Raw genomic sequence first — 22,191 nt, 5'->3', positions numbered from 1 at the left:
ACCGCAGGCGTTTTTCATATCATGATGTTTAACATGAATAAACTACAATAATTGTGTTCATAAAAAATGCCGCAAGGATGAAAGACGATAAAAAAGTCGTCGCTTAATTCCCATGTTTATTGGGACACCCTATAGCATCCTTGAAGTATCGTAGGACTCGTAATGTTACATCGTCTATACGCAACATTCCCCTACTGAACTTTGACCTAATAACTTTCCGACCTTCTGCAATATAGAACCTATGCCAGCTGTTTATTTTTGTAATATTAGAGGGTTAGCTTAGGACAATTTTTCTGGACCGAGCGCTGCGGCTAGGACAGGCTAGGGGCCGAGTGCCGCGGACAGGCTAGGGTGGCCGGCGCTGCGGCTACAAGTCCATGCAACTGTAAAACCACGTGCTAGTATGGTCGGATGTGTGGTATAGTAGATTTGGCGTAATTCAGAAGTGGAGTATAGCTGATTTTAGTAGGTCGAAAAATACACCATCCTCGTAGGACGTAAGTATCGTTGGGCGGATGTCATACATTCGCACACAAAAATTAATGCGGGTCCCGCGCATGCCTGCTTGGCCCGGCTCTCTCCAATCTAAACAAAACAGAAAGAAAAGTAAAACTTGAAAACAAAGACTAAGAGACTCAGACAAGTTACTAAAACGTATGTGAGTCATTAGATTACGCAAGAAGGCAGTACTGAGGAATTCTATCAATATCTGGTTTATTCCCTAAAGAATCGATAATACGTCATGATAAACTTTCAAAACATCATTCCAATGTCTTCACTCGAACATAGTACCCTTGTGGTGAAAACAAAGATCTCTATTTTATTGTTTCAAGGTAAAAGAAGATAGGACAAAAAAATGGCAGAAATTCAACCAAGGATATATGACTCTGAAAATGCAGTGAGCGTGGCACGAAATGACGAAAATTCCACAATGTCGATTCATCTATCTTCAAATGGAGTGGGAGCTACTCTTCACTATCCTATCGTTACGGAGCCTAGCTCAAAGAGGAAACTCTCTTTGAAACAAGCATCATCTTTAAAAGATTCTTCTAATTTAAAGGAAAGTATATCCTCAACATTAAAGCGAAAAACTAAACAGTTCCTCGGCCTTGATGAAGATGAAAAGGGGGAAAGAGAATTTTTATGGACTGAACGAAGGATTCGGTTAGCTAATAGGAAATATGGCGGAATAGATTTAGACAAGATTAACAAGACCCTACCACGACCTCCTCTTAGTGTAGATTCTCCTGATGGAGAACCAATAATCCACCAAGTCTCCATTTACACAACCTATCCGAGGTGAGCAATTTGAATTTTGATATAATCAGTGGTGCATTTTTTTATATAAATCTTTGTTGACCAGTCCGAAAGCTCTTCCAGCTACTTCAAATTTAAGAAGACACCGTATTATCTACCCCCAGTTATTTATAGAAAGAATGACCTCTATAAAAGTTATGTGGACCAAAACCATTAATATAAAAAGCGGTATATTCCTAGAGAAATATTTTTGGACCCCCCCCCTCCCCCTCTTATCAATTTTGTACATGGATCCATCTTATATGTTAGACATGGATATAATTGACCATGTGGCCGCAGCGCTTGGCCCTCAATCAAAACAACCAGAAATGGTTAGGCTGTAGCCCTGGCTAATAATTGTTTAGTAAAAAAATTATAAAATGTAAAATGTATTTATTATAATGTTAGCCGAAATATATATCTATTTATCTATCTATCGGACTAAATCCTGTAATAGATGAATTAGAGCATAATTCACCACCAGGGGTGTTAGTTTCACTTATGTTTACAAAATACAATTTTTGAGATTTTTGAGATAAAAATTGGCTGTGCTCCGTAAAAGTAAAATGATTGAAAAATAACATAAAAAAATTGCCTGATCTCTATCATTTAAAGTTATAAATTTATACATTTTATTTCAGGCACAAACAGTCTGTTGCCAATTTCATGGTGGACGGGATTTCGACCCTTGGGAGAAAAATTCGAGGGGAATCAGAAGAGGTGAAGACTCAATCACAGTCAAGAAGTTTTATTCCTAAAGACATTTATGGAGATAGTTCGTCTACTGTTCCAATAGACCAAGAGATATTTTTTGATAAAGTTCCAAGAGTACCTGAGCCATCCTTTTCCCGCAATCCTGAGAGGAATATCACCAGACTTAGTGATAAAAATCGCATCCGTCCTTTAGGTAAAGACAAGTCTTCTCCTAAAACATTTAATCAATCACAGGGTCCTGACACAGTGGATAAGAGAGAATATGGTATAGGAGTAGTCGGAGAAGCATTTGGTCGTGACTATCTCACAATGGTGCGTTCCAAACCTCATGTCCAAAAACAGTTAGATGACATGGACGATTATCGCCCGTACTTCACATATTGGGTAACAACAGTACAAGTTATAATTATGATAGTTAGTCTTGTACTTTATGGATTTGGCCCAATAGGAGTCGAGTTAAATCAAAGTCGAGGACAGGTACTATCACATGGATTATTCATAGAAGAGGTAGATTACCTTGAACCCTCGAACTTCTGGTTAGGACCCAGACCTGCTGATCTAATACATCTTGGAGCAAAGTTCTCGCCTTGCATGAGAAAGGATGATCTTCTCTTGGAGGAAAGAAAATTACAACTGGAACAGGAAAGAGAAACAGGTTGTTGTGTAAGGAATGATTACTCAGGATGCTCTCAAACTTCCCGAGAAGAGTGCTCTACACTAGTCTCGACCTTTCATAAGTGGAGTGCTGAGATGCCGGGTCCGGATGGGCGAATTTCCGGACCTGTTTGTGGCCAGGATCCTCAATACTGTACAGCTCCCTTATCTAGTTATTCAAATACATGGCCGGATGATATATCTTCTTGGCCTATCTGCTACGTCTCCTCTTTGCCTAAAACGACCAGCTTCTGGGGAATTGGAAGTCAAAAATTGTCCCCTGCTCCTGTTCACATGACCTGCGAACGAATATCTAGACCATGCTGTTTTGGTATTCATGGAAAATGTGAGATTCGAACTCAAGAATTTTGCGACTTTGTTCACGGATATTTTCATGCTGAAGCAACCCTATGCTCTCAGGTTTCATGTATGCAGGACGTCTGTGGCATGCTTCCATTTTTTAATTCTAATTACCCAGACCAGATATACAGACTTTGGACCGGATTGTTCCTGCACGCTGGCATCATACATCTGTTAATCACCTTGTTGGTTCAGCTCTACCTCATGCGGGACATGGAAAAGTTATGTGGTCCCTTTAGAATGGGAATAATCTACCTAGGTTCCGGGATGGCTGGTAACATAGCTTCGGCCATATTCATACCATTCCGAGCTGAATCTGGTCCTGCTGGTGCTCAGTTTGGAGTTCTCGCCTCCCTGATTGTTGAAGTTCTTAATGTATGGCCGGCATTGAAATCTCCAGGTGTAGCCCTTGGTAAACTTATTTCCATAATCTCTATTCTGTTCCTTATGGGCCTTTTACCATGGGTGGACAACTATGCTCATATTGTAGGATTCTTCACAGGCTTTCTTCTTTCTTATTCTCTGATGCCTTATGTTGCTTTTGAGCACAACTCACATAGCAAGACTAAACGTGCTGTATTGATTGCTGTATGTCTGATAATGTTTATTCTCATCTTCGTAACATTGACAGTAATATTCTACAATATTCCAAACACTGAGTGTGAATGGTGCAAATATCTAACCTGTATACCATTTACTAAAGGCTTTTGTGCAGACCAGAATATTAACTTTATGCAGGATCCACCGATACTTAATTTTTAAACAGAAAAGTATTATTTGAAAAAAATCTTCATGCCTTCTAGGCAGCATTTTCATAAGAGGTAAAACATTGTATAAACTAGTGCTTAGGATCCGGATCCGTTGGATCCGCAAGATTTTGGCTTTCTGAATCTGGATCCGCAAAAAAATATGCGGTTCCCCACGGATCCGGATCCAAGGGGTAAAATATCGACCAAAAACTGGAAAAAAACTTTTTACTCATAAAACCTGATTTTTTGAAAAAAAGAGAGATTATAAAAATTTCCTCATTTCTGAATGGTTCATCGAGTTTTAGGATAAAAATATGCGAAAAAAATAAAACAGAAAATTTGAAAATTATTTTTTGTTAAAAAAATCCGGTAAATCTTAAAGAAATGACCTGGATAAGGATCCAGGATCTGCATCAAAATTAAATGGATCCTAAGCACTGGATAAACAAATAATTTTTGACGAATTCCCACTCTCCCTTAAACCACTGAAGAGTTTTTTTCAGAAATCTTTAATCTAAACTTTTTTTTTCCTTTTTGATTTGCATTTATTTCATTTACACATGATATGAAGTCTTGAATGAAGACAAAGTAAAAAAAAGATATTTTTTAATAACATTATTTAGCATGATATCTTAATCTTTTGATTTATAATCTATATCGTTTTTTATCAAGTATATGAAATTGAATTTATTTTTTGATATTGTATCTTTAGATGATAAATATATATTTTTTGCTTTATTTATTCTATTATTTTTATTTTTACTTTATTCTATTGCCATTTAAATGATAAATGAAATTTTGATAACAATTTTTATATAATTCACCATGTTGTTCAAAGTGTTTAAGGAATAAGATATGAAATTGTTAAATTTTCAATCTGTACTGATGTATTGTCAAATTCAGTTTATTACTGTAACCGCTAACAACATTGCATTTGGAACTGGGAACTCATGATTTTTTTCATGTTTTATAACTTTATTTAGCTAAGGTTCTTCCCAATTCAAGATGTTGGGAGGTAGGCCAACCATGATCCGAGCCACATTCTCCCCATTTTCTCATCCTTACAACCTCTGAAACCTAATCAACGCATTTTTTCGCTTTGAAATGGTAAAATATTGGGAATCTCGGCATAAATGAAACATTGCATTTTTGTGAATTGAAAAAATTATTAGATTGAATTAAAATTTTCGATTTGTCATTAATTATCTTCTTTTTACGCGCATTTTCAGAATGGGCTTAAGAAATTATATGTAAATTGAAATCAGGTTTTGTGGATTTCTTCGCAAATGAGCTAAGAAAACTAATTTGGGAAATAAGGTTTCAACGACTTAAAAAAAAGATAAATCACTATTTTTTCCCGGATATTAACAAGTAACATCAGGATGAACTTGCTACCAAAAACAATTTAACTTTTAACAAACATTAGTGTGTCTATAGTGGCACATAAAATAGGTAGAAAAATTAATGTTTGCTCAGAATTTCAGAAATAATGCTCGGAAAATGGATTAACAAATTAATGATAATTAATAAGTAACAATTTTATCGTCTTCCTTCTAAGAAGATTTGTAATCATTTATAATCTAGTTTGAAATGTAAAGAAGGCAAAAAGTATTTAAATATAGATGTAGACATAGAAGATAACTATTACTAGGAGAATTCTTTAACATGATTTGGTTTTTTATATGTTTTATTTAAGCATTGTTTTGATGGATGTTTGAGTTATTCATTATTAGATTTAATACCATGACAATAAAACTGAACACTTGTCACAAACTCTTATTTTTATAATCTCTGTCTTTGCAACTAGAAACTTTAGTATTTCATTAACATAATTTATAATTTTAAATATTCTATTTCAAAAAGTATTTTTAGGTCAATTTTTCTTGTATCTTCAATCCTACCATTTATAATTAAATCAAAAATCTATGGTAATCTTTCAAAATGATAAATATTGGACTTCCTATGTACAATGTACATGTAATCTGCAATCTATGTTTTCCTCTTTTTTGAAAAGGTAAATTTTTTTTGGAAGAAGCATTCAAAATCATTAATTTAATCAGAATGTTGTGCCTTTAAAGTTGTATAACTTTTTTCTACTTTTTTGATTTTTGATAATTTTAAATTCTAACTAAAATTAAATCGACAGTTTTAAATAACTGTAACTCTGTTTCCTACTATTTTACACAAAAATAAAGGAATTTATTGATTTTTTGAGTGGAGGCTTGATGCGTTTTATATCCAATTCATGAGTATCGTAACCAATTTATATACAGTGAAACCCTTGATAACGAATACAACAAAAGAATTTATCAAATGTCGTCTTAACACTTTTCAATGGGTTTTATACTATATTACGTAAACTTCAGTATTTGCGAAAATAAATAAATAGCCATGAATATGCGGGAACAGTTTTAAAGAGTTCCATATAATTATTTAATTAAAAAACTAAATATCTGCAACATTCCATTATCAGAAAGTGAAGAATACGACATTTGATGAATTCTTTCGATGTGTTCGTTAATAAGGGTTTCACTGTAAACAACTGTTTTATTTCTTCACATTGTGTACCTCTAAGAAAAACTTTCATTATAGGCAAACATAAAACATCTTTACATGAGTATATTAAGTTGAAATGTAATCTTCAAGGCCTACAGTTAACTAATTACGTAAGGTTTATTAGAAAATATATATTTTACCTCTGTAAAAAGTCTTTATGAACTTATTCAATTTGTGATCTTTACTCAAACTCAAAACATATTTAGGCCGAACCTTAGGCTGCCCTAAAGTGATCGGGTGTTCAAAAACCGGCCACAGTTTCCAAGTTATGACCATTCAAGAAAAAATGAATGGACGAGGTTTCGGATAATCTTCTTTGACAAAAACTCGCTCCCGTGCATACTTATGTGAAAGCATGCACACTGTTCATTGTAGCATTTTCCATTATGAGATAACACTCACTGTGTTTGTAGTACAGGGTGTCCCACGAAACATGACAGTATGCAGGACGACTTGAATGTCGTCTTGATTTTTGATATAATTTGCTGCGTTTATTTGTCAACCTAATTTTAGAAGTAAATTTCTAGAGATAATAATCACAAAATTTCCCTTGTCCTGCCATTTCCAAAATGTGGTCTGCCTTTTTTGTGCTTTCAATATTGCCCGAGATATGAAGAATTTCGTTCAGATTTCGACAATTTTGCTTTTATTTAACAAAATTGAAATCTGAACCAAACTCTTTATATCTCCGGTAATATTGAAAGCACAAAAAACGCAGACCACTTTTTGGAAATGCCAGGGCTAGGGGAATTATGTGATAATTGTTTCAAGAATCATACATGTTAAAGTAGATAGAAAACTAAATGTCACAAATAAATTCAAATACCAAAGACGACTTTCAAGTCGTCTTGCTATTGTCATGTTTCGTGGGACACCCTGTATCTCCATGTCAAGTCGCTCAAAAGTATGCTATCCTCTAATATATAATGTAGTTTTTTTTCTCTTGAACTGCTGCTCTGTCAAGTGTCAATACTTGAATATAAATTTAACAGCAATCAAGACATGAAAAACGAAAAAAAATGTATCTATTAATTTCTGGATTTTGACCTTACCAAATTGTAATTGTATGTACACGATAATATCGCAAAAAAATAATTTTATCCATAATAACAAATTTTGTAAACCTGTAATAATCTCGATACATAAATAAATATCTAGATCTTAAAAAAAAGGTTTCGGAGGAAAAAATGAGCCGAGAATGTGGTTCAGATGTAGAAATGATGTGGTTGGTCTCCCACCAGTTACCAGATAAACACACCTACATGAGGTCTATGTCTCCGACTGTGCTCTTTTTCCATTATGGAAATTTTCAAATTTTGGAGCATTTAAATTAAAGGTTTCATTAAACTCTACCATTTATATTTTTCTTCTTAAGTGTAGAATTATCATTTTCTAATCATTAAGAAATCTTTTTCGCTTAGATTTAATAGGAAATCGGTATTTTTTTATATCAATATCTAATTGAATATTTGTAATGAGAGTTGCCTAAAATTGGGTAACTTTCAAATTTAAATACAAAAACAAAAAATCCATTCCTTAGACATGCCGAACGTTTGCGCCAAAATTTCAGAAACTTTAGATTTATGAATCATATTAAAAATGTGTTTTTTAATAAGTAAATCCTCTAATATTTAAATTTTTACGCATTAGCAACATACATACTCGTCCTTTCGTCCAGGTTCCCCCCCCCCCTGTCACTAAGCTATGGGGAAAATTATGAAAACCTGGCCCCCCCAGATTAATTTTCCCTCACGAGGATTATACTTTTCTATGTGATATTTTGTTTCAGAGTATTGAATGATGAGCTTCATTTTTAATTATTTTCATTTTTATCAGTTTTTTAATCATGTAGTTTTATAATATGTGATTCTAAACGATTTTTTGTGTATTATATTTGCCGTTACTCTGTAGTGTATACATATCTTCATCCAGAAGACGACATTCTTTTATCCAAAATTCTTTAATGAGATTTTTAGTCTTTTTTTTATTATTTTTTTTAACAGAAAGGGAGGTTGTTTCAGAGTATTGAATGATTCCAATGATGATTTTTATACTCTTTTCTCTCTCCTATCCCAACTTAACAGTAATCCACTAATTCCTTCCAAAATGTCGTCTTCTCCCCTTATTAACATTTGTACCCACTAAACTACATATTCTTCATAGTTTTTATATACATATTTTATTATACATTTTTAAACTAAATATTCTCCATAGTCTTTAGACACGTATTTATTATATCTGTATCTCTGTTCTGAACTTCTATATCTTGCTGATTCTCTTTCCAATACTGTGGTCCCCGTAGAACATCTATTCACTACTCAATCTTCCCAATTACTCCAACTCCCAATTTACCAACCCTTTTATCATCCTCACATTCATTGAATCCCAATCCCAACTTCCTCTTTAGTTGGTATCCATCCCAATTCCCAACCTATTTTATCTATTCCCAATTGATCCCTGTCCAACCTATTCCGACTTCCTAGTCCTCATCCTAATCCCAATCCTTCCAATCCCAACATTGGTTAACATTCATTTGGGATTCTTACAGTTTGGGATTTTACTTATAAAATCAGTTTTATATTATTGCCGACCTTTTTACATGACAAATGACAGCTAGCAAACAAAATATTATGATTTAATGATGTATTATTGTTTCATGAATGCCTTTTTAGAAAACCTTTATATACACCAGTTGTATCTAGTGCTTGGATTTCTATCTTTTCTCTACCTGCGTGGTTTTAAATGGTTGGCTTGGTTTAGGGGTGGTTATATCCCAAAACAAGAATTATTAATTTAATGATGTATCAATTTATCAATTTATCATTCAATCTATATTTATGTTTGTTTATCTTGTAAATTGTTATTTGCTATTTTTACCCTGAAATCGAACCAGGATTTTAAGTATTACAAGCCCGACCAGTAAAAAGAACACACACCATCATGTAGTGTTGCTAAGAAATCCCACTAAGCCTCTCGCAATTGGCTTACTTTAAGCGAGTTTGTTCTACCTATGTGATCGTGGATTATAAACAATAAATCATAGTGCTCATTAAACAACCAGATAGCAGAGAGGAAAGATAAAAAGTTTAAGATGGAAAGTGTTAGATAGATTGGATACAACAGCTACCACCCCCACCTTCATACATATCAACTTCATCTACATCATTCCTCCCTTCTGTTTTCTTCCTCCCAATTTTTCCCCACCAAACCAATAATCTTTTTTGCCATTCCGGCAAAATTTATATTGTATAAATTCTAATCTTCGTGCAATAAATATTTGATTTGATTTGATTTGATAACTCTACACAATTTACATGTGAGATAACGTTTATTAGTAGTTGATAAAATGTAGTAGTTGTCGAAATGTTACGATTAACCGATTGTAAATTGACGATCCATTCCAATATTAATGGTAAAATAAAGTGTGATATTTTCCCAAGCGTACTCTAGACGGCAAAATTATCCATAACATACAATTATAAACTCTCCCGTTCAAAACGATTCGTGTTTGTATTTAGTCATTATTCAAATTTCCTGCCTATTTTATCCTTTCTTTAAATGTTTTCATTCCATCCTATTTTTTTCTTTCTGTAACTTCTTTAATCCCTGGATCATTTGACAGCTTAGATGGTGAAGTAATATTTTAGCGAAGGCCTAGATATAGTATGTAAAAACTAAAAATAGCGCATTGCATAGCAGATAGCACGGAACCGGTCAATGATTTATATATCTCACTGTAGTTATTTTAAAAAGCGAAGGCCTAGATATAGCAGGTAAAAACTAAAAATAGCGCATTGCATAGCAGATAGCACGGAACCGGTCAAAGATTTATATATCTCACTGTATTTATTTTAAAAAGCGAACGCCTAGATATAGCAGGTAAAAACTAAAAATAGCGCATTGCATAGCAGATAGCACGGAACCGGTCAATGATTTATATATCTCACTGTATTTATTTTAAAAAGCGAAGGCCTAGATATAGCAGGTAAAAACTAAAAATAGCGCATTGCATAGCAGATAGCACGGAACCGGTCAATGATTTATATATCTTACTGTATATATTTTAAAAATTTACCCTGATTTTTGATGTCCTGGAAAAAAATTAAACGTCAAAAGTTATTTCATTCTTTTAGATTCCCAAAACTTTATTTTTTCCCCAAGTCAAGAAAATAAATCTTAAAAAACATACGTAACATAATAGAGGATAATTATGTTGTTTTATTACAGTAAGAATCATAAAACTCTGGAATAAGTAGACGACTTTTAGACCCAAATTTATGATCTTTTAAAGGCCATTGAACATGCGACACAGCATTAGTGCAGTGTAAACTGACACAGTTCACTTAAAAGGTGATTTAATAAGTTACTAGTAAAACTGGTTGCTTTGCCACTACATCAAAAGCACTTAATTATGGCTTTAATTGCTTCTTTCTATACCAGTTTTCTAGTTTTCACTGTAGGAAGACAATAATAAATATTGATTGTAACAATTAGGCCGAAATATATTCATTAATTTATCTATACCCTCACTGCAGAGTTCAGATAATTTTATTAGGAAAATCGTTTCATTAACGTAATAAAAACGATCAGTATTTTTATTGACTAAAAGTTGAACGATACACAGAGCACAATTTAAAGCGAATTTATCCAAGAAAAATAATATCTTGAAATAAAATTAAAGGTTTAGAAGTTGGGGGGTGATGGAAAAAGAAACTTATGATTAAAGGAAGTGTAGTTGACTACTGAGTACTGGTTTGGGACTATTAGCATCTACTTCGGAGGTTTCAGCATATTAGAGGACACAGGCATTATTCTGTCTCCAACTAGAACCTAAATATGTTTAAAATATTTAGAATGGGCGTCTGCTCAGCCACCTTCGAAGTCCAATAAAATTATAAATTGGATGAACTGGATATAGATAGATTGCGCACAAGACGACATTTTTCATCTTGAAAGATATAAATGTACAGAGATGTTTTAAAGATATTCCTATTATTTAGATTAACTAGGTCGGTTGTGAACATAGGCTGTTCTTATGCCATTGAGTACTTGTGGTGAACATGAGTTCTGTAGAGAGAAATTTAAGTTAGTTTACTCCTTCTCATGTCCTTCTTCAGTTCTCGTCAATGTAATTTGATATTCTCAAAATAAAATTCACTCCTGAGTATGTGTTCGCGGACTGAACAATTTTTAGTGATTTTGCGTACATAAGCTATCTATGTTTATTTATTTATCTATGGATAAACTACACAAAGATAGATAAACTCCGAAATTTGTTTTCACCAGATTACTATTGGAGTTCGTTAAAGCCGTCCCATAAAAAAGTATCTTGCATTTACAAAGGGCCGAAAATTAAATAAAAAGGGACTAAAACAAACTTTACCTGTGGTCCGGTATAGTATCTGAAGAACAGTGAGGATCCACGTTTTAACTGAGTTTGAGACTTTAAATGTGAGAAGCAATCAGTCCAGCTAATGTACATTGGCATGAAAGGAGGGTATCCTGCGGCTAAACCAGACCTGGACACTACCATACAATTTCCTACTACCTAGATTAAAAACATATATATTGCGGATTGCCAATTACCAATTTTACGAGACATGTCTATAAAACAGTAACTAGAAAGATAGGAAACAATTGGAAAAGAAGGCTGAGCCTGAAGACAGTGTAGGTATTAAAAAATTAAATTTTTACATAGCAGTTATCCGGTTTTATAACAGATACATCATAGACCTCAAGTATTCAGAGCCATTAAATTAAAAACATAAAAGAAATGTTCAAACATAACCTGGAATGGGTAGGTTAGGGATTGTGCAATGTAGTTGGAAAAGTTGGAAGTAAATTTCTTCATTTCTGTGTCTTTTAGTAAGTAGGTGTTGATAAGAAAAGTGATTGACGCTGAAACGGCAACCAAAGAAACCTAAAACAGTAAAAATTACTTTTTTCCATGCTTAAAATATTATTTGATGTATGTACCTCTCCGATAAGCCTTGGCATGACTCCAGACCAAAGCCCAAATATTCCATTATCCTGCACTGTGCTCATTATTCCGGAGAAAATGCCGCCTAAATAATTTTACTTATTATTTCACCATATAATTAATTTTTCCACATCTTAGCCAAAGATTATTGTATCCGGTTCTAACTTTGCATGTGCACTGAATACCTCCGACGTCTCCTATATTTTAACTCTGGTACAATACTTACAGAGCTCAAATTCAAAACTTAAATAGAACTAAACCTAATTAAATAATTTTGTAATGCTCTGACTGTAAAGTTGTTAGGAATTTGGCTGACACCCTGGACTGGGTGTCAGCCATTAGTAAGAAGGGAGCCCATCTTCAATAGAGCATGAAATATCTAAAAATGTATACAAAAACATTTGACATGTCAAAATCATATTTAATTTTTCACTTCATTGACAAAAAAGTACTAATGCTTGTCCGCCTATTTGGTATTTATATTTACCAACTATTTTATTAAAAATTACGGTTTCCTATTTATGGGTATTTTCTATTATTAGACCTGAAATATCACTGCTATATTTGTGTTCGCCACCAACGAACTCAGCAATTGCACGGACAGTTAATACCTGAAAAATTGAAAAAAAATCAGAAAAATACAATATTGAGGATAACTTCCTTTTTCGGAAATCAAAATTTTTAACGAAGCTCTAAGGTATGCAGTGATTTTATGATATTCGGTATCTGGTTTTATATTTAATGATATGTGGGTAGAAGAATGAGCCAATTTATAGTCACTTCAGACAAAAATATGTTAGATGAAATTCTTACAATCCTTAAAAGATTTCAAGGAGAAACTAAGATGAAATCCAGTACCAAAATTGTAAAAGAAGTAGATGAAGGGAGGAAGGCCAGCCACAACAATTTCTCATCCGAACCACATTCTCCTTATTTTCTCGTTAGGGCATATTGCAATGATTACATAATGTTGAAATCTTCAAAACCATGAGAATGATATCAAACTTTAATCAGGTAAAACTTAAATCTCTTCTGCTTTCGTAATGGCTAACCTTCGTGATATAAAATAAATAGAAAAATATTTGGCATACCTCTGCCTATAATTTTCCCCATGGAACCACCCGGAATAATTCTATAGGTTTCACTATAGTTAACACAAAAGATTGAACGAGAAAATGAGGAGAATGTGGCTCGGACGAGAAAATGAGGAGAATGTGGCTCGGAAGAGAAATTGTTGTGGTTGGCCTTCCTTCCCTCAGTAGATACACTAAAAGATAATATTTATAAATGAAAAATATACTTATTTTTACCCTTAAAACTTTATGGTTTTCAATTGGGATTTCTCTTTTAAAAAGGGCATGCGGATATGCTGCAGATATATTAAAGAAAATTGTTAAATTTCAACACTTTTTATGATGAAAAATGACGATATTTTCCTCACTGCTTTTCAGATAAAGGTTTAAAAGGTACCATTGTGAATCGGACATGCATTCTTTTGATAAAGTCACTTTAAACTATGTCTACAGTCTTTTGAAGTATATTACTTTATTATTTTATTATATTTTATATTTATTATATTTATTTATATATAAATTTATAAAATTTTAGTGTATTATATTTGATTTTATTATTTTATTGCTACAAAAATATTTACTTGTAAAGGCTGGGAGACAATTACACAAACAGTTTTGTTTGCCATATCCCTGAGAGTCGCTTTAAGGAACCTATGGAGTTTTTCCTCATCAGTCAACTTGCTGGTATCTTCCTCACTTAGTTCAGCCTCTAGAAAAAATCATAGATACTAAAGGTAGAGATTGTTAAGAAGTAGTTTGAATGTTTTTACAGAAAAATCACCACCCCCTCTCTCTTAAAAGCAAAGACAATTAACATTTTTATTTATTACGAGAACATATGTCCTGTTTTGTTTTTAGAAAAATAGCGGCATATAAATAAAAAATCTGACAGAGGATGTCTGAGGTAATAATGAATTAAAAGTTTTAAAGTTCTTTCTTTTGATATTATGAATGGTCTTTCATACTAAATTTTCTTCCATACTATACTATAACAATCACTAATCAGGATTTGTACTACTATATTTATCATTTATATTTGTCGGAAGCAAAATTACATTAAACAATAGAAAAATTTACAATTTACCACGAATACTCTTTTCTCTGAGTAACGCGTTTTATGATAGACAGGGTTTGCCAAAAAACTGGTGCCATACAAGGCTTAAGTAAAATTAAGTTATTCAGAGGTGGTTTTCAGAAATGGAGTATCTTGGTTCCAGTCTAGTGTTTTTCTTTGTCTAAAAATATGGTATGATGACAGCACTGCAAGACTTGAAAGATTTTTGCAAAATGCTTTTGAACCTAACATTGGGTTTGCAGAAATTATGCAGTTACTTTAGATTTGCTTTGTTTGATGTTGAGATATATTTTCTTAATCCGATTTCAAAAGGGTAAACAGTCACATCCCTAGCTGTTATCTGTGAAAAAAATTTCATATTTGTTCATAATGTGAGTGTTGGAATTTTCAAGATTCAATTCCAGTGGGACAGTAAGCTCAAAAATATCCATCTTTTCCTCCCCTCTCTCGATAATTAGTAGATCTCGACTCAAGGGTGTCATTAAATGAAATTGCATAGTGTACCACTCTACCGGTTCTGAAAGGGCTACTTAGGAGCGGTTTGGCTTAATAAAGGCCTGCACCTAGGACACACTCGAATGCAAATCCTTGTCCTTCATCTGGTTTCTATTTACCTCCTCCAAAATGGTTAACCTGACCATATGGCTAAACTCATGAACCTAAGTAGTCCAGGGTCACTCAAGTCCTCAAAGACATACGACATTACTGCTTTCAGAATCACATCCTTCTTTTTGTCACCAAGACCTGGAGGTACCTCAGGGTTCCTGACACACAATTATGTGCTTAATGGGCATTAGCGCTGCATCCGTTTACCCAACAACCTTAGATGCCGACCTCAGAATTTAGAGTTAAGATGTATACTTCTTACTACTAATACTTAAACTCTATTAAGTACCTGGCGGTACCATTTCATCAAACTTGGCAGCTGTAAAGCTCTGTAGCGCGATGCTAGATATTCTCGGAGTAATCCCCCGAAATAGTCCCGACCAACCCTCTCTGCGTCTAAATAGAAGATACGCGTTTGCGGTCATAAATCTAGATTTTAAGCAAACTACATGTTTGATGGGGGGGGGGGGAGGCACGCTGCACCCTTAGGACTTCATTACCGCAAATGACTCTCAAACATAGATTTGCAACAGCAATGCGATGAAGATTATCATTTCCTTAACAAATTAACTTATAAGTTATATAAGTAAGTAAACATCGACTCGCTTCCTAGAGCCAGTGCTTAGGATCCGGATCCGGATCCGCTGGATCCGCATTATTTTGGCTCTTTGGATCCGGATCCGCAAAAAAATGCGGATCCACGGATCCGGATCCAAGCACAATTTTATTTTTCAAAATGTGCAAAACAGCGTTAATTTTCCTTAAAAATATCCTATTTTGAATTGTTTAACAGATTTTAAAAATGTTCTCAGGGTCTCAGGTTTCTATCTTGCTCAAATCTTAACTCAGACCTCCACCGTGCACCCCTCCCCCCACCCCCTTTAATAACTAGAGAGGGGGGGGGAGAAGTCTCCCTTTTCCCCATTGCAACTAAGCAAATTTAGTCTTCACAAATTAAGGTGTAAGGATGTGTAAGAGTGAGGGGGAAAAGGGATGGGGCGCACATATGCTAAAAAGATACAGATGATAAGGAACATCTTGTGTTCCCAGTATCTCTGCCCTGAAGATATTCAAATCAGACCTAAGGAGTTGCCTGAAGGCAGATATTCCAAACGCCCTCCTTCTACTAAAAGCTAATATGAATTAGACCTGTTTTTTTTTCATCCAATGAAGTAAAAAAAAATCATTATCATTTTGTGCAAACTAATAGAAAAATAGTATAAAAAAATGTTAAATGTTTAACATTTTTTTTAGGTATGAAAAGACATTTGAACTAAAATAAAATTTTTTTTTGATCAATGACCTGGATCCGGATCCGGATCCGCATCAAAATTAAATGGATCCTGAGCACTGCCTAGAGCAATAATTATTAAAATCTTTTAAATAGATAGATTCCAGATAATTCTAAACCGAATCACACGCAACACTGCGTTATTTTTGAAAGATTGCACTTCTAATTATTTTAAAATTTTTTTTTAGAGAAGATTAACATCAGCAGGTATTTACAAAATATTATATTTTGCTTTCAGAAGCAAAGACATTTTGCAGGAAGACAAAACGGGCGCTGCCGCAAATCCATTTAGAGTATTTTTTTTGGAAAGGAAGCTCTGCAGATGCGGCGCATTTTCCCCTCCTCGTTTAATCAAATGGTTTAGGAGTACTCACTGCTCCCGTGGGTATTTGCAATAGTGCAATAGATGACACCCGTAATTTTAAGCGTTTATCCGATAGTTCAGTTCCGAACATAAATGAAAGATATATAAAAAACAAAAATAAAAATTATTCTCACCAAAAATGATCAAACTAATTAGAACTGAGTAAAATAATTAAGAAAGTGATGCCGAACAATATACCTTCGGAAGGAATGTAAATATGTTGAAATGAATTTATCAAGGAATGTAAGTTGATGCAAAAATGTTGTTAGTTTTGTTGTTGATAATATTGGGGAAAATCTATTTTTAGGTAAAGCATGTAAGTTAAGGGGGTAACTTTTCAGTTGATAAATATATATATATATATATATATATATATATTTCAGTTTTTAACTTCACATTTTTATTAAAAAAAGAATTATACTAAACATAGTGTTTCACGTCTATCATGACGATCCTCAGTGGTTACAATTCTTTGAACAACACATGCATATTTTATGTCTACACAGTTAACTGTATACATTCTTCCCGACACATTTATTGTGCCTGAAGATAATTTGTATCCAGTGCTTAGGATCCGGATCCGTTGGATCCGCAAGATTTTGGCTTACTGGATCCGGATCCGCAAAAATATGCGGATCCACGGATCCGGATCCAAGGGGTAAAATATCAACTATTAACTGCAAAAACAACTTTTTTACTCCTAAAACCCAACTCTGAACTTTTGAAAAAAAAGAGATTATAAAAATTTCCTCATTTCTTAATGGTTCATCAAGTTTTAGAATAAAAATAAGCGAAAAAATTAGAATTTTTTTTTTTAAATCCGGTAAATCTAAAAGAAATGACCTGGATCCGGATCCAATTTTTTTTCCAGTGCGGATCCAGGATCCGGATCCGCATCAAAATTATGTGGATCCTAAGCACTGTAATTGGCATGTGCTGCCAAAAGGAAAGCATAAGAAAGACCTTACAAGAAACTGGGTATTTTACTGCATTTTACATCCTTCACTTCTTAAATTCTCTTAATTCAGTAATTAACAGAAACTTCACGCGAACATAATTATTGATCAATTGTGTTGGATGAAAATTATTGAAGAATGCGTCAACTATAATTACCTGATATATCCACAGTACTGAAATACAGATGGCAAAGATAGAGCTGGTTTGCCTAACAGAGTTCTAGTTGCCCTGGGAGCTACAGGCTCATGACCAAGCTAGTAAACATATTTTTAATTTTTAATAAGAGTCATGGCATCAGGGGCGGATACAGGATTTAAGTGAGGGGGGGGGGGGCAAGATTTTTTAGGAACAAAAAAATGAATAATTAGGAACAACAAATCGTGCCGCAGGCGAAAGGAACAAAAGTAAAGGATTAGAACAGGAATTTAGGAACAATTAAAAGATTGTTCAGGAATTCGGAACAAAAATAAAGGATTAGGACAGGAATTTAGAAACAATTAAAAGATTGTTCAGGAAATAGGAACAAAATTAAAGGATTCGGACAGGGATTTAGGAACAATAAAAAGATTGTTCAGGAATTAAGAACAAAAATAAAGGATTAGGACAGGAATTAGGAACAAAAATATAGGATTAGGACAGGGATTTAAGGTGGGTCGGACACAGGAACAGGAACAATAAAAGGAACATTAGCAATTTAAGAACAAAAAGAAATTACTAGTTATGCTTAAATGCATGAAAATTAGGAACAATATTACAATTTTGATAAATGAGTATTGATTAAGGAACATTACTAGATATGAACAATATTATAACTTAACTTACAAATTTCTAATTCTAAATTTATCGTTAACAATAACATTGATCAAATTGGGAACATTTTTTGCCTCGAAATCTCAGGGGGGGCTACGCCCCTCCATGAATCTGTCAGAGGGGGGCGAATGTCCCCCTTGTATCCACCCCTGCATGGCATAGTACCCTTAAACTGTTAAAAAAGCAGATAATTGTTTAATATAAAGCTTTGTCAGGGCTTTAATAGAAGGTATTAACTAAAATTGTAACTTTTACATTTGGTTTTATTTTTATTTCTAATCTTATTAAAACAATACACATTGCTCAAAATAATGTAAATAAATAAATAATAGATCCATCAAAGGACGGAAACTAATGTAACAGTTGATTAATAACACACCTGGATTATGGTAAGTCAATACTGCTAAAAACTAAAATGGTAAGTTATTATTGTCAGGACAAAATATTTAAGGCAAGTGAGCATAATTTTTTAATTGAAGTTTTCCATACGCTTTTTTTTCAAAATTTGTCTGCATTGAAAAAAATAAATATAATGAGTGTGTAAGAATTTCCATTTTTTAATCTTTTAAGCGTGTAAGAATAGTATATTTTGTTAACATAGGAAGCGAAAAACAGGGGCGTACGGGGGGGGGGGCACCTATATAAAAAATACTTTAAAATCTCACTGTTGACCTGAACTAAAAAAATCTTATTACAAAGCTTACAATATGTATCGTTTCTATGAAAATATAGATATTTTTAAAGAAACGTTTCCATCTTTATTTTTCAACCATTGAAGCTTACACCACAGTATTAAGAGGAAGTGTCCGATGAATCCAATTAAGAAAATTACGTAAATAATTTGTTAACACTTGTTATATGGAAGTGTGTATATGTGCGCTATTTCGTGTTTATATATAAAATATGAGTCTAAAATAGATTCTTGAAATATTAACTTTTTACGGTATTAGACCAGAACTTCTAGTTTTATACTTTCTTTAGTTCAATTTTATTCAGACCTCTATGTAAGTATAAACCACTATTGATTTACGACCAAATATTTCTGAATTCTTTTTTACTACTCATAGTCTCATAGACTCTATTAAAAAAATAAACTTTACTTTATCCAAGAATTTACAAAGTTTAGTCAGTCACAGAAGTATAATGCAAAATACAATGTTTATACATGGTTGGAAAAAGTACAGGAATGCCTAGCTTGCGCAGAAGAAAGGGCGTGTCTTTACAGCCTGAAAAGGCCTAGAAAGCCTTTTAGTAACAAAGAAAGGGTTTAATGTTTCATGAAGGTTAAGACGTGGTTTAATCTGGATGTAAATATGAACCTAGGCAACAAAAAGGTTATTACTAGTTATTTCTAGTTATTTGATGAAGCACATATGATCGAATAGTTTACAAAGTTAAAAAAGGTATCAATGTTTTTTCAAAAAAGGGGTTTTTAAGGGGGAGTCACAATGTTACCAGGGGCACACATTTTGTGCGCTGACTCTTGCAAATAATGCCCCCCACCCCACACACAAATGCTCTCGTACGCCCATGGCTAAAAATATTTAAAAGTCGATTCCTTTCCTATACCGAGGAATAACGAGAATTCCTACTGGATAGGTTTACTACAAGCAGGTATAACATATGAATATGATAACCACCTGAATGAGAACCTTGGATACTTCCAATGGATGCGCAAGAACAGACATTCCGAGCTTGAAAGCAAGTCCAACAGGTATCTCCTGTGGTATTTCAAGCTTCTCCATTGCTATCTGAAACATTTAAGAAAGATGACGAAGAGTAAGTAATGCAGAAAACAAAGGTCAAGAGAAATCCAATAACAGATGAGGGAGAATTTTCTCAACATGTTCCGGCTTAAGAGTTGGAGAAGCTTCGGAGCTAGCCTGCAAGGATGCTCTGTGGGCAATCTGAAAATACTTCTTTAAAGCAATCATAATACAGTCTAAACTTGGATAAACAAATTAATTGTGAGTATATTATAATAGTTTCTTTTCATGTGAGGAGATATATTTATGTTTATACTTTTCTTAAATAATTAGATTTCTGTAGATAAATTAAGGATTAGGAAAAATTAAAATATAGTCCTTAAAATGTACGTTGTATTGTTGTACGCATTCTTCTATTACAAATACTTGCGGAATATATAGAAAATACATGCAATAAAAAAAGAAATTAATAAGTTTGTTGTCAAAAAAATATGTTTATTGTTAATTGAATATAAAGCCCGGTATCAAAGAAGAAATTTTAAACTGAGGGTTTATGAAATCCAAAAATAAAATGCTTAAGAAAATAACATTTTCATCGAAAAATACTAAACAAATCACTAATTTATTGTAAAAAGTCGGATTAAATTTTTACCTTTACAAATATTACTAAACCAAACCATCTGTACTATTTCATTCACAAGATTGATGTTCTTGCAAAATATCTGCATGATTTACCTCCATTGTGTATACTCGTATTATTTCAGATGTCAGAGCCAAAGATTCATTGCTGTACTTGGTTTTCTCATTTCTAAGGATTCGTGACAGGAATTAACATTTTTTTAACATTATCAAAACTCTGATAACACAAAATTCTATCGTCTTCTTTAAGCAATAGCTTGAGATAAAATTTCTTTAAAGTATCTTTTAAAATTTAAATTTTTAATTAATTAGATTAGATTAGATTAGATTAGATTAGATTAGATTAAATTAAATTAAATTAAATTAAATTGAAAAACACAGATTTCATCTAACAAGCAATGTACCTTGTAAATGATTCTATGTTTGGAATAAAGGTCGGGATATATCTTGTGTGTTGGATAGAACCAAGGAAACTAAAGTTAAGATAAATTTTTAGTGTTAGATAGAACCAAGGAATCTAAAGTCAGGAAAAATATTGATAGTTGGTTGGAATAAAAGAATCTATGGAATGCCTTGTTTTCCTGAAATAAAGCTTTGATATCTGTTCAATTGTCTGGTTAGAGAATTGAACAGGACGCTTCGCACCCTGCTCCATCTGTAATAAAAAGATGAGTCACCAATCTAACTATAAATATATATACATATTTTTTGCCTTTAAAGAATTAGAAAAATAAGGTTCAATCAAGATTCTTACCTGTCCTGACTAGTTGGTTCAAGATGCTAAATCGTTAAAAACGTTATCCCTTTTTCTCGTTCCACTGAGCAGGTGTTAGAGTTTTTTGACTGAATGCGTGTATTGTCTTTAACTCTTCCTCCAAAACAGAATTTACAAGTCTAAAAATAAGTATATTTCCCTAACTTTTTTAAATCAAATCAAATCAAATCAAATCAAATCAAATCAAATCAAATCAAATCAAATCAAATCAAATCAAATCAAATCAAATCAAATCAAATCTAGGGGACCCAGGATCACCGATTGGAACGTAGTGAATTTGATATGAAATGATTTTTTATCGTACATTGAAAATGTTAACAATTTAGTTTTTTAAGACATACTAGTTTACTCTCCGGAAAATTTAAAAAATGCAGCGCGCTTTTTCTGAAAAATTCTTTTTTTCACACTCATTTACGAGGTCAAAATCTATATTTGAGCATTCTGACCGGCGTGATATTAGCCAGCTGGGTACCTTCTGGACCGTCCTACCACAAATTTTACATGTTATATATCGCTTTATAGGTTTTTGAACCGGAGGATTATATTTTCATGGGTTCCCAAGCTAGTATAATAATAAATCAACCAA

At 33.2% G+C, this 22,191-nt stretch overlaps 2 protein-coding genes and 1 long non-coding RNA gene across 6 annotated transcripts; 1 reads left to right on the top strand and 2 right to left on the bottom strand.

Moving 5' to 3' along the window:
- The first annotated feature begins 536 nt into the window (after window positions 1–536).
- On the top strand, window positions 537–4,511 carry LOC111694733 (inactive rhomboid protein 1). 4 transcript variants are annotated; one of them, XM_023463730.1, is made up of 3 exons: window positions 537–1,299; window positions 1,938–3,845; window positions 4,209–4,511. In XM_023463730.1, exons 1-2 carry the CDS (start codon window positions 857–859, stop codon window positions 3,784–3,786), a joined length of 2,292 nt encoding a protein of 763 aa, XP_023319498.1. In that variant the 5' UTR covers window positions 537–856; the 3' UTR covers window positions 3,787–3,845; window positions 4,209–4,511. The 4 variants fall into 4 exon arrangements, with proteins under 4 accessions (XP_023319498.1, XP_023319499.1, XP_023319497.1 ...); XM_023463731.1 differs by having other exon boundaries at window positions 4,172–4,511; XM_023463729.1 differs by having other exon boundaries at window positions 1,938–3,855.
- Window positions 4,512–10,906: 6,395 nt separating this feature from the next.
- LOC111694734 (mitochondrial carrier homolog 2) lies at window positions 10,907–21,005 on the bottom strand. Its single transcript, XM_023463732.1, has 10 exons — window positions 20,927–21,005; window positions 20,126–20,392; window positions 17,832–17,929; window positions 15,353–15,459; window positions 13,964–14,091; window positions 12,854–12,920; window positions 12,306–12,394; window positions 12,118–12,249; window positions 11,713–11,877; window positions 10,907–11,159 (listed from the first exon to the last, which is right to left on the bottom strand). The coding sequence occupies exons 2-10, from the start codon at window positions 20,243–20,245 to the stop codon at window positions 11,100–11,102; spliced, it is 966 nt and encodes a 321-aa protein (XP_023319500.1). The 5' UTR covers window positions 20,246–20,392; window positions 20,927–21,005; the 3' UTR covers window positions 10,907–11,099.
- Window positions 21,006–21,412: 407 nt separating this feature from the next.
- Window positions 21,413–21,629, bottom strand: LOC111694735 (uncharacterized). Its single transcript, XR_002763700.1, has 2 exons — window positions 21,585–21,629; window positions 21,413–21,485 (listed from the first exon to the last, which is right to left on the bottom strand). It is a non-coding gene; the product is annotated as an uncharacterized LOC111694735 (long non-coding RNA).
- Window positions 21,630–22,191: the final 562 nt, after the last annotated feature.

This window comes from Eurytemora carolleeae, unplaced genomic scaffold, assembly GCF_000591075.1.
Source record: "Eurytemora carolleeae unplaced genomic scaffold, Eaff_2.0 scaffold195, whole genome shotgun sequence".
NCBI classification, from domain to species: domain Eukaryota; kingdom Metazoa; phylum Arthropoda; class Copepoda; order Calanoida; family Temoridae; genus Eurytemora; species Eurytemora carolleeae.
The sequence above is the reverse complement of the archived record's forward strand: the minus strand, read 5'-3'. Positions and strand labels throughout refer to the sequence as shown.

What these genes read in the sequence shown, in the direction of transcription:
- LOC111694734 (XM_023463732.1), bottom strand. Translation starts at nt 20,245, where the DNA reads ATGTTTCAGATAGCAATGGAGAAGCTTGAAATACCACAGGAGATACCT. An exon ending in ATATAGCAGTGATATTTCAG is followed by an intron (nt 12,395 to 12,853) that starts GTCTAATAATAG and finishes AAAATTATTTAG; the next exon opens with GCGGCATTTTCTCCGGAATA. An exon ending in GATACTATACCGGACCACAG is followed by an intron (nt 11,160 to 11,712) that starts GTAAAGTTTGTT and finishes AAACATATTTAG; the next exon opens with GTTCTAGTTGGAGACAGAAT.
- LOC111694733 (XM_023463730.1), top strand. Translation starts at nt 857, where the DNA reads ATGGCAGAAATTCAACCAAGGATATATGACTCTGAAAATGCAGTGAGC. An exon ending in ATTTACACAACCTATCCGAG is followed by an intron (nt 1,300 to 1,937) that starts GTGAGCAATTTG and finishes ATTTTATTTCAG; the next exon opens with GCACAAACAGTCTGTTGCCA.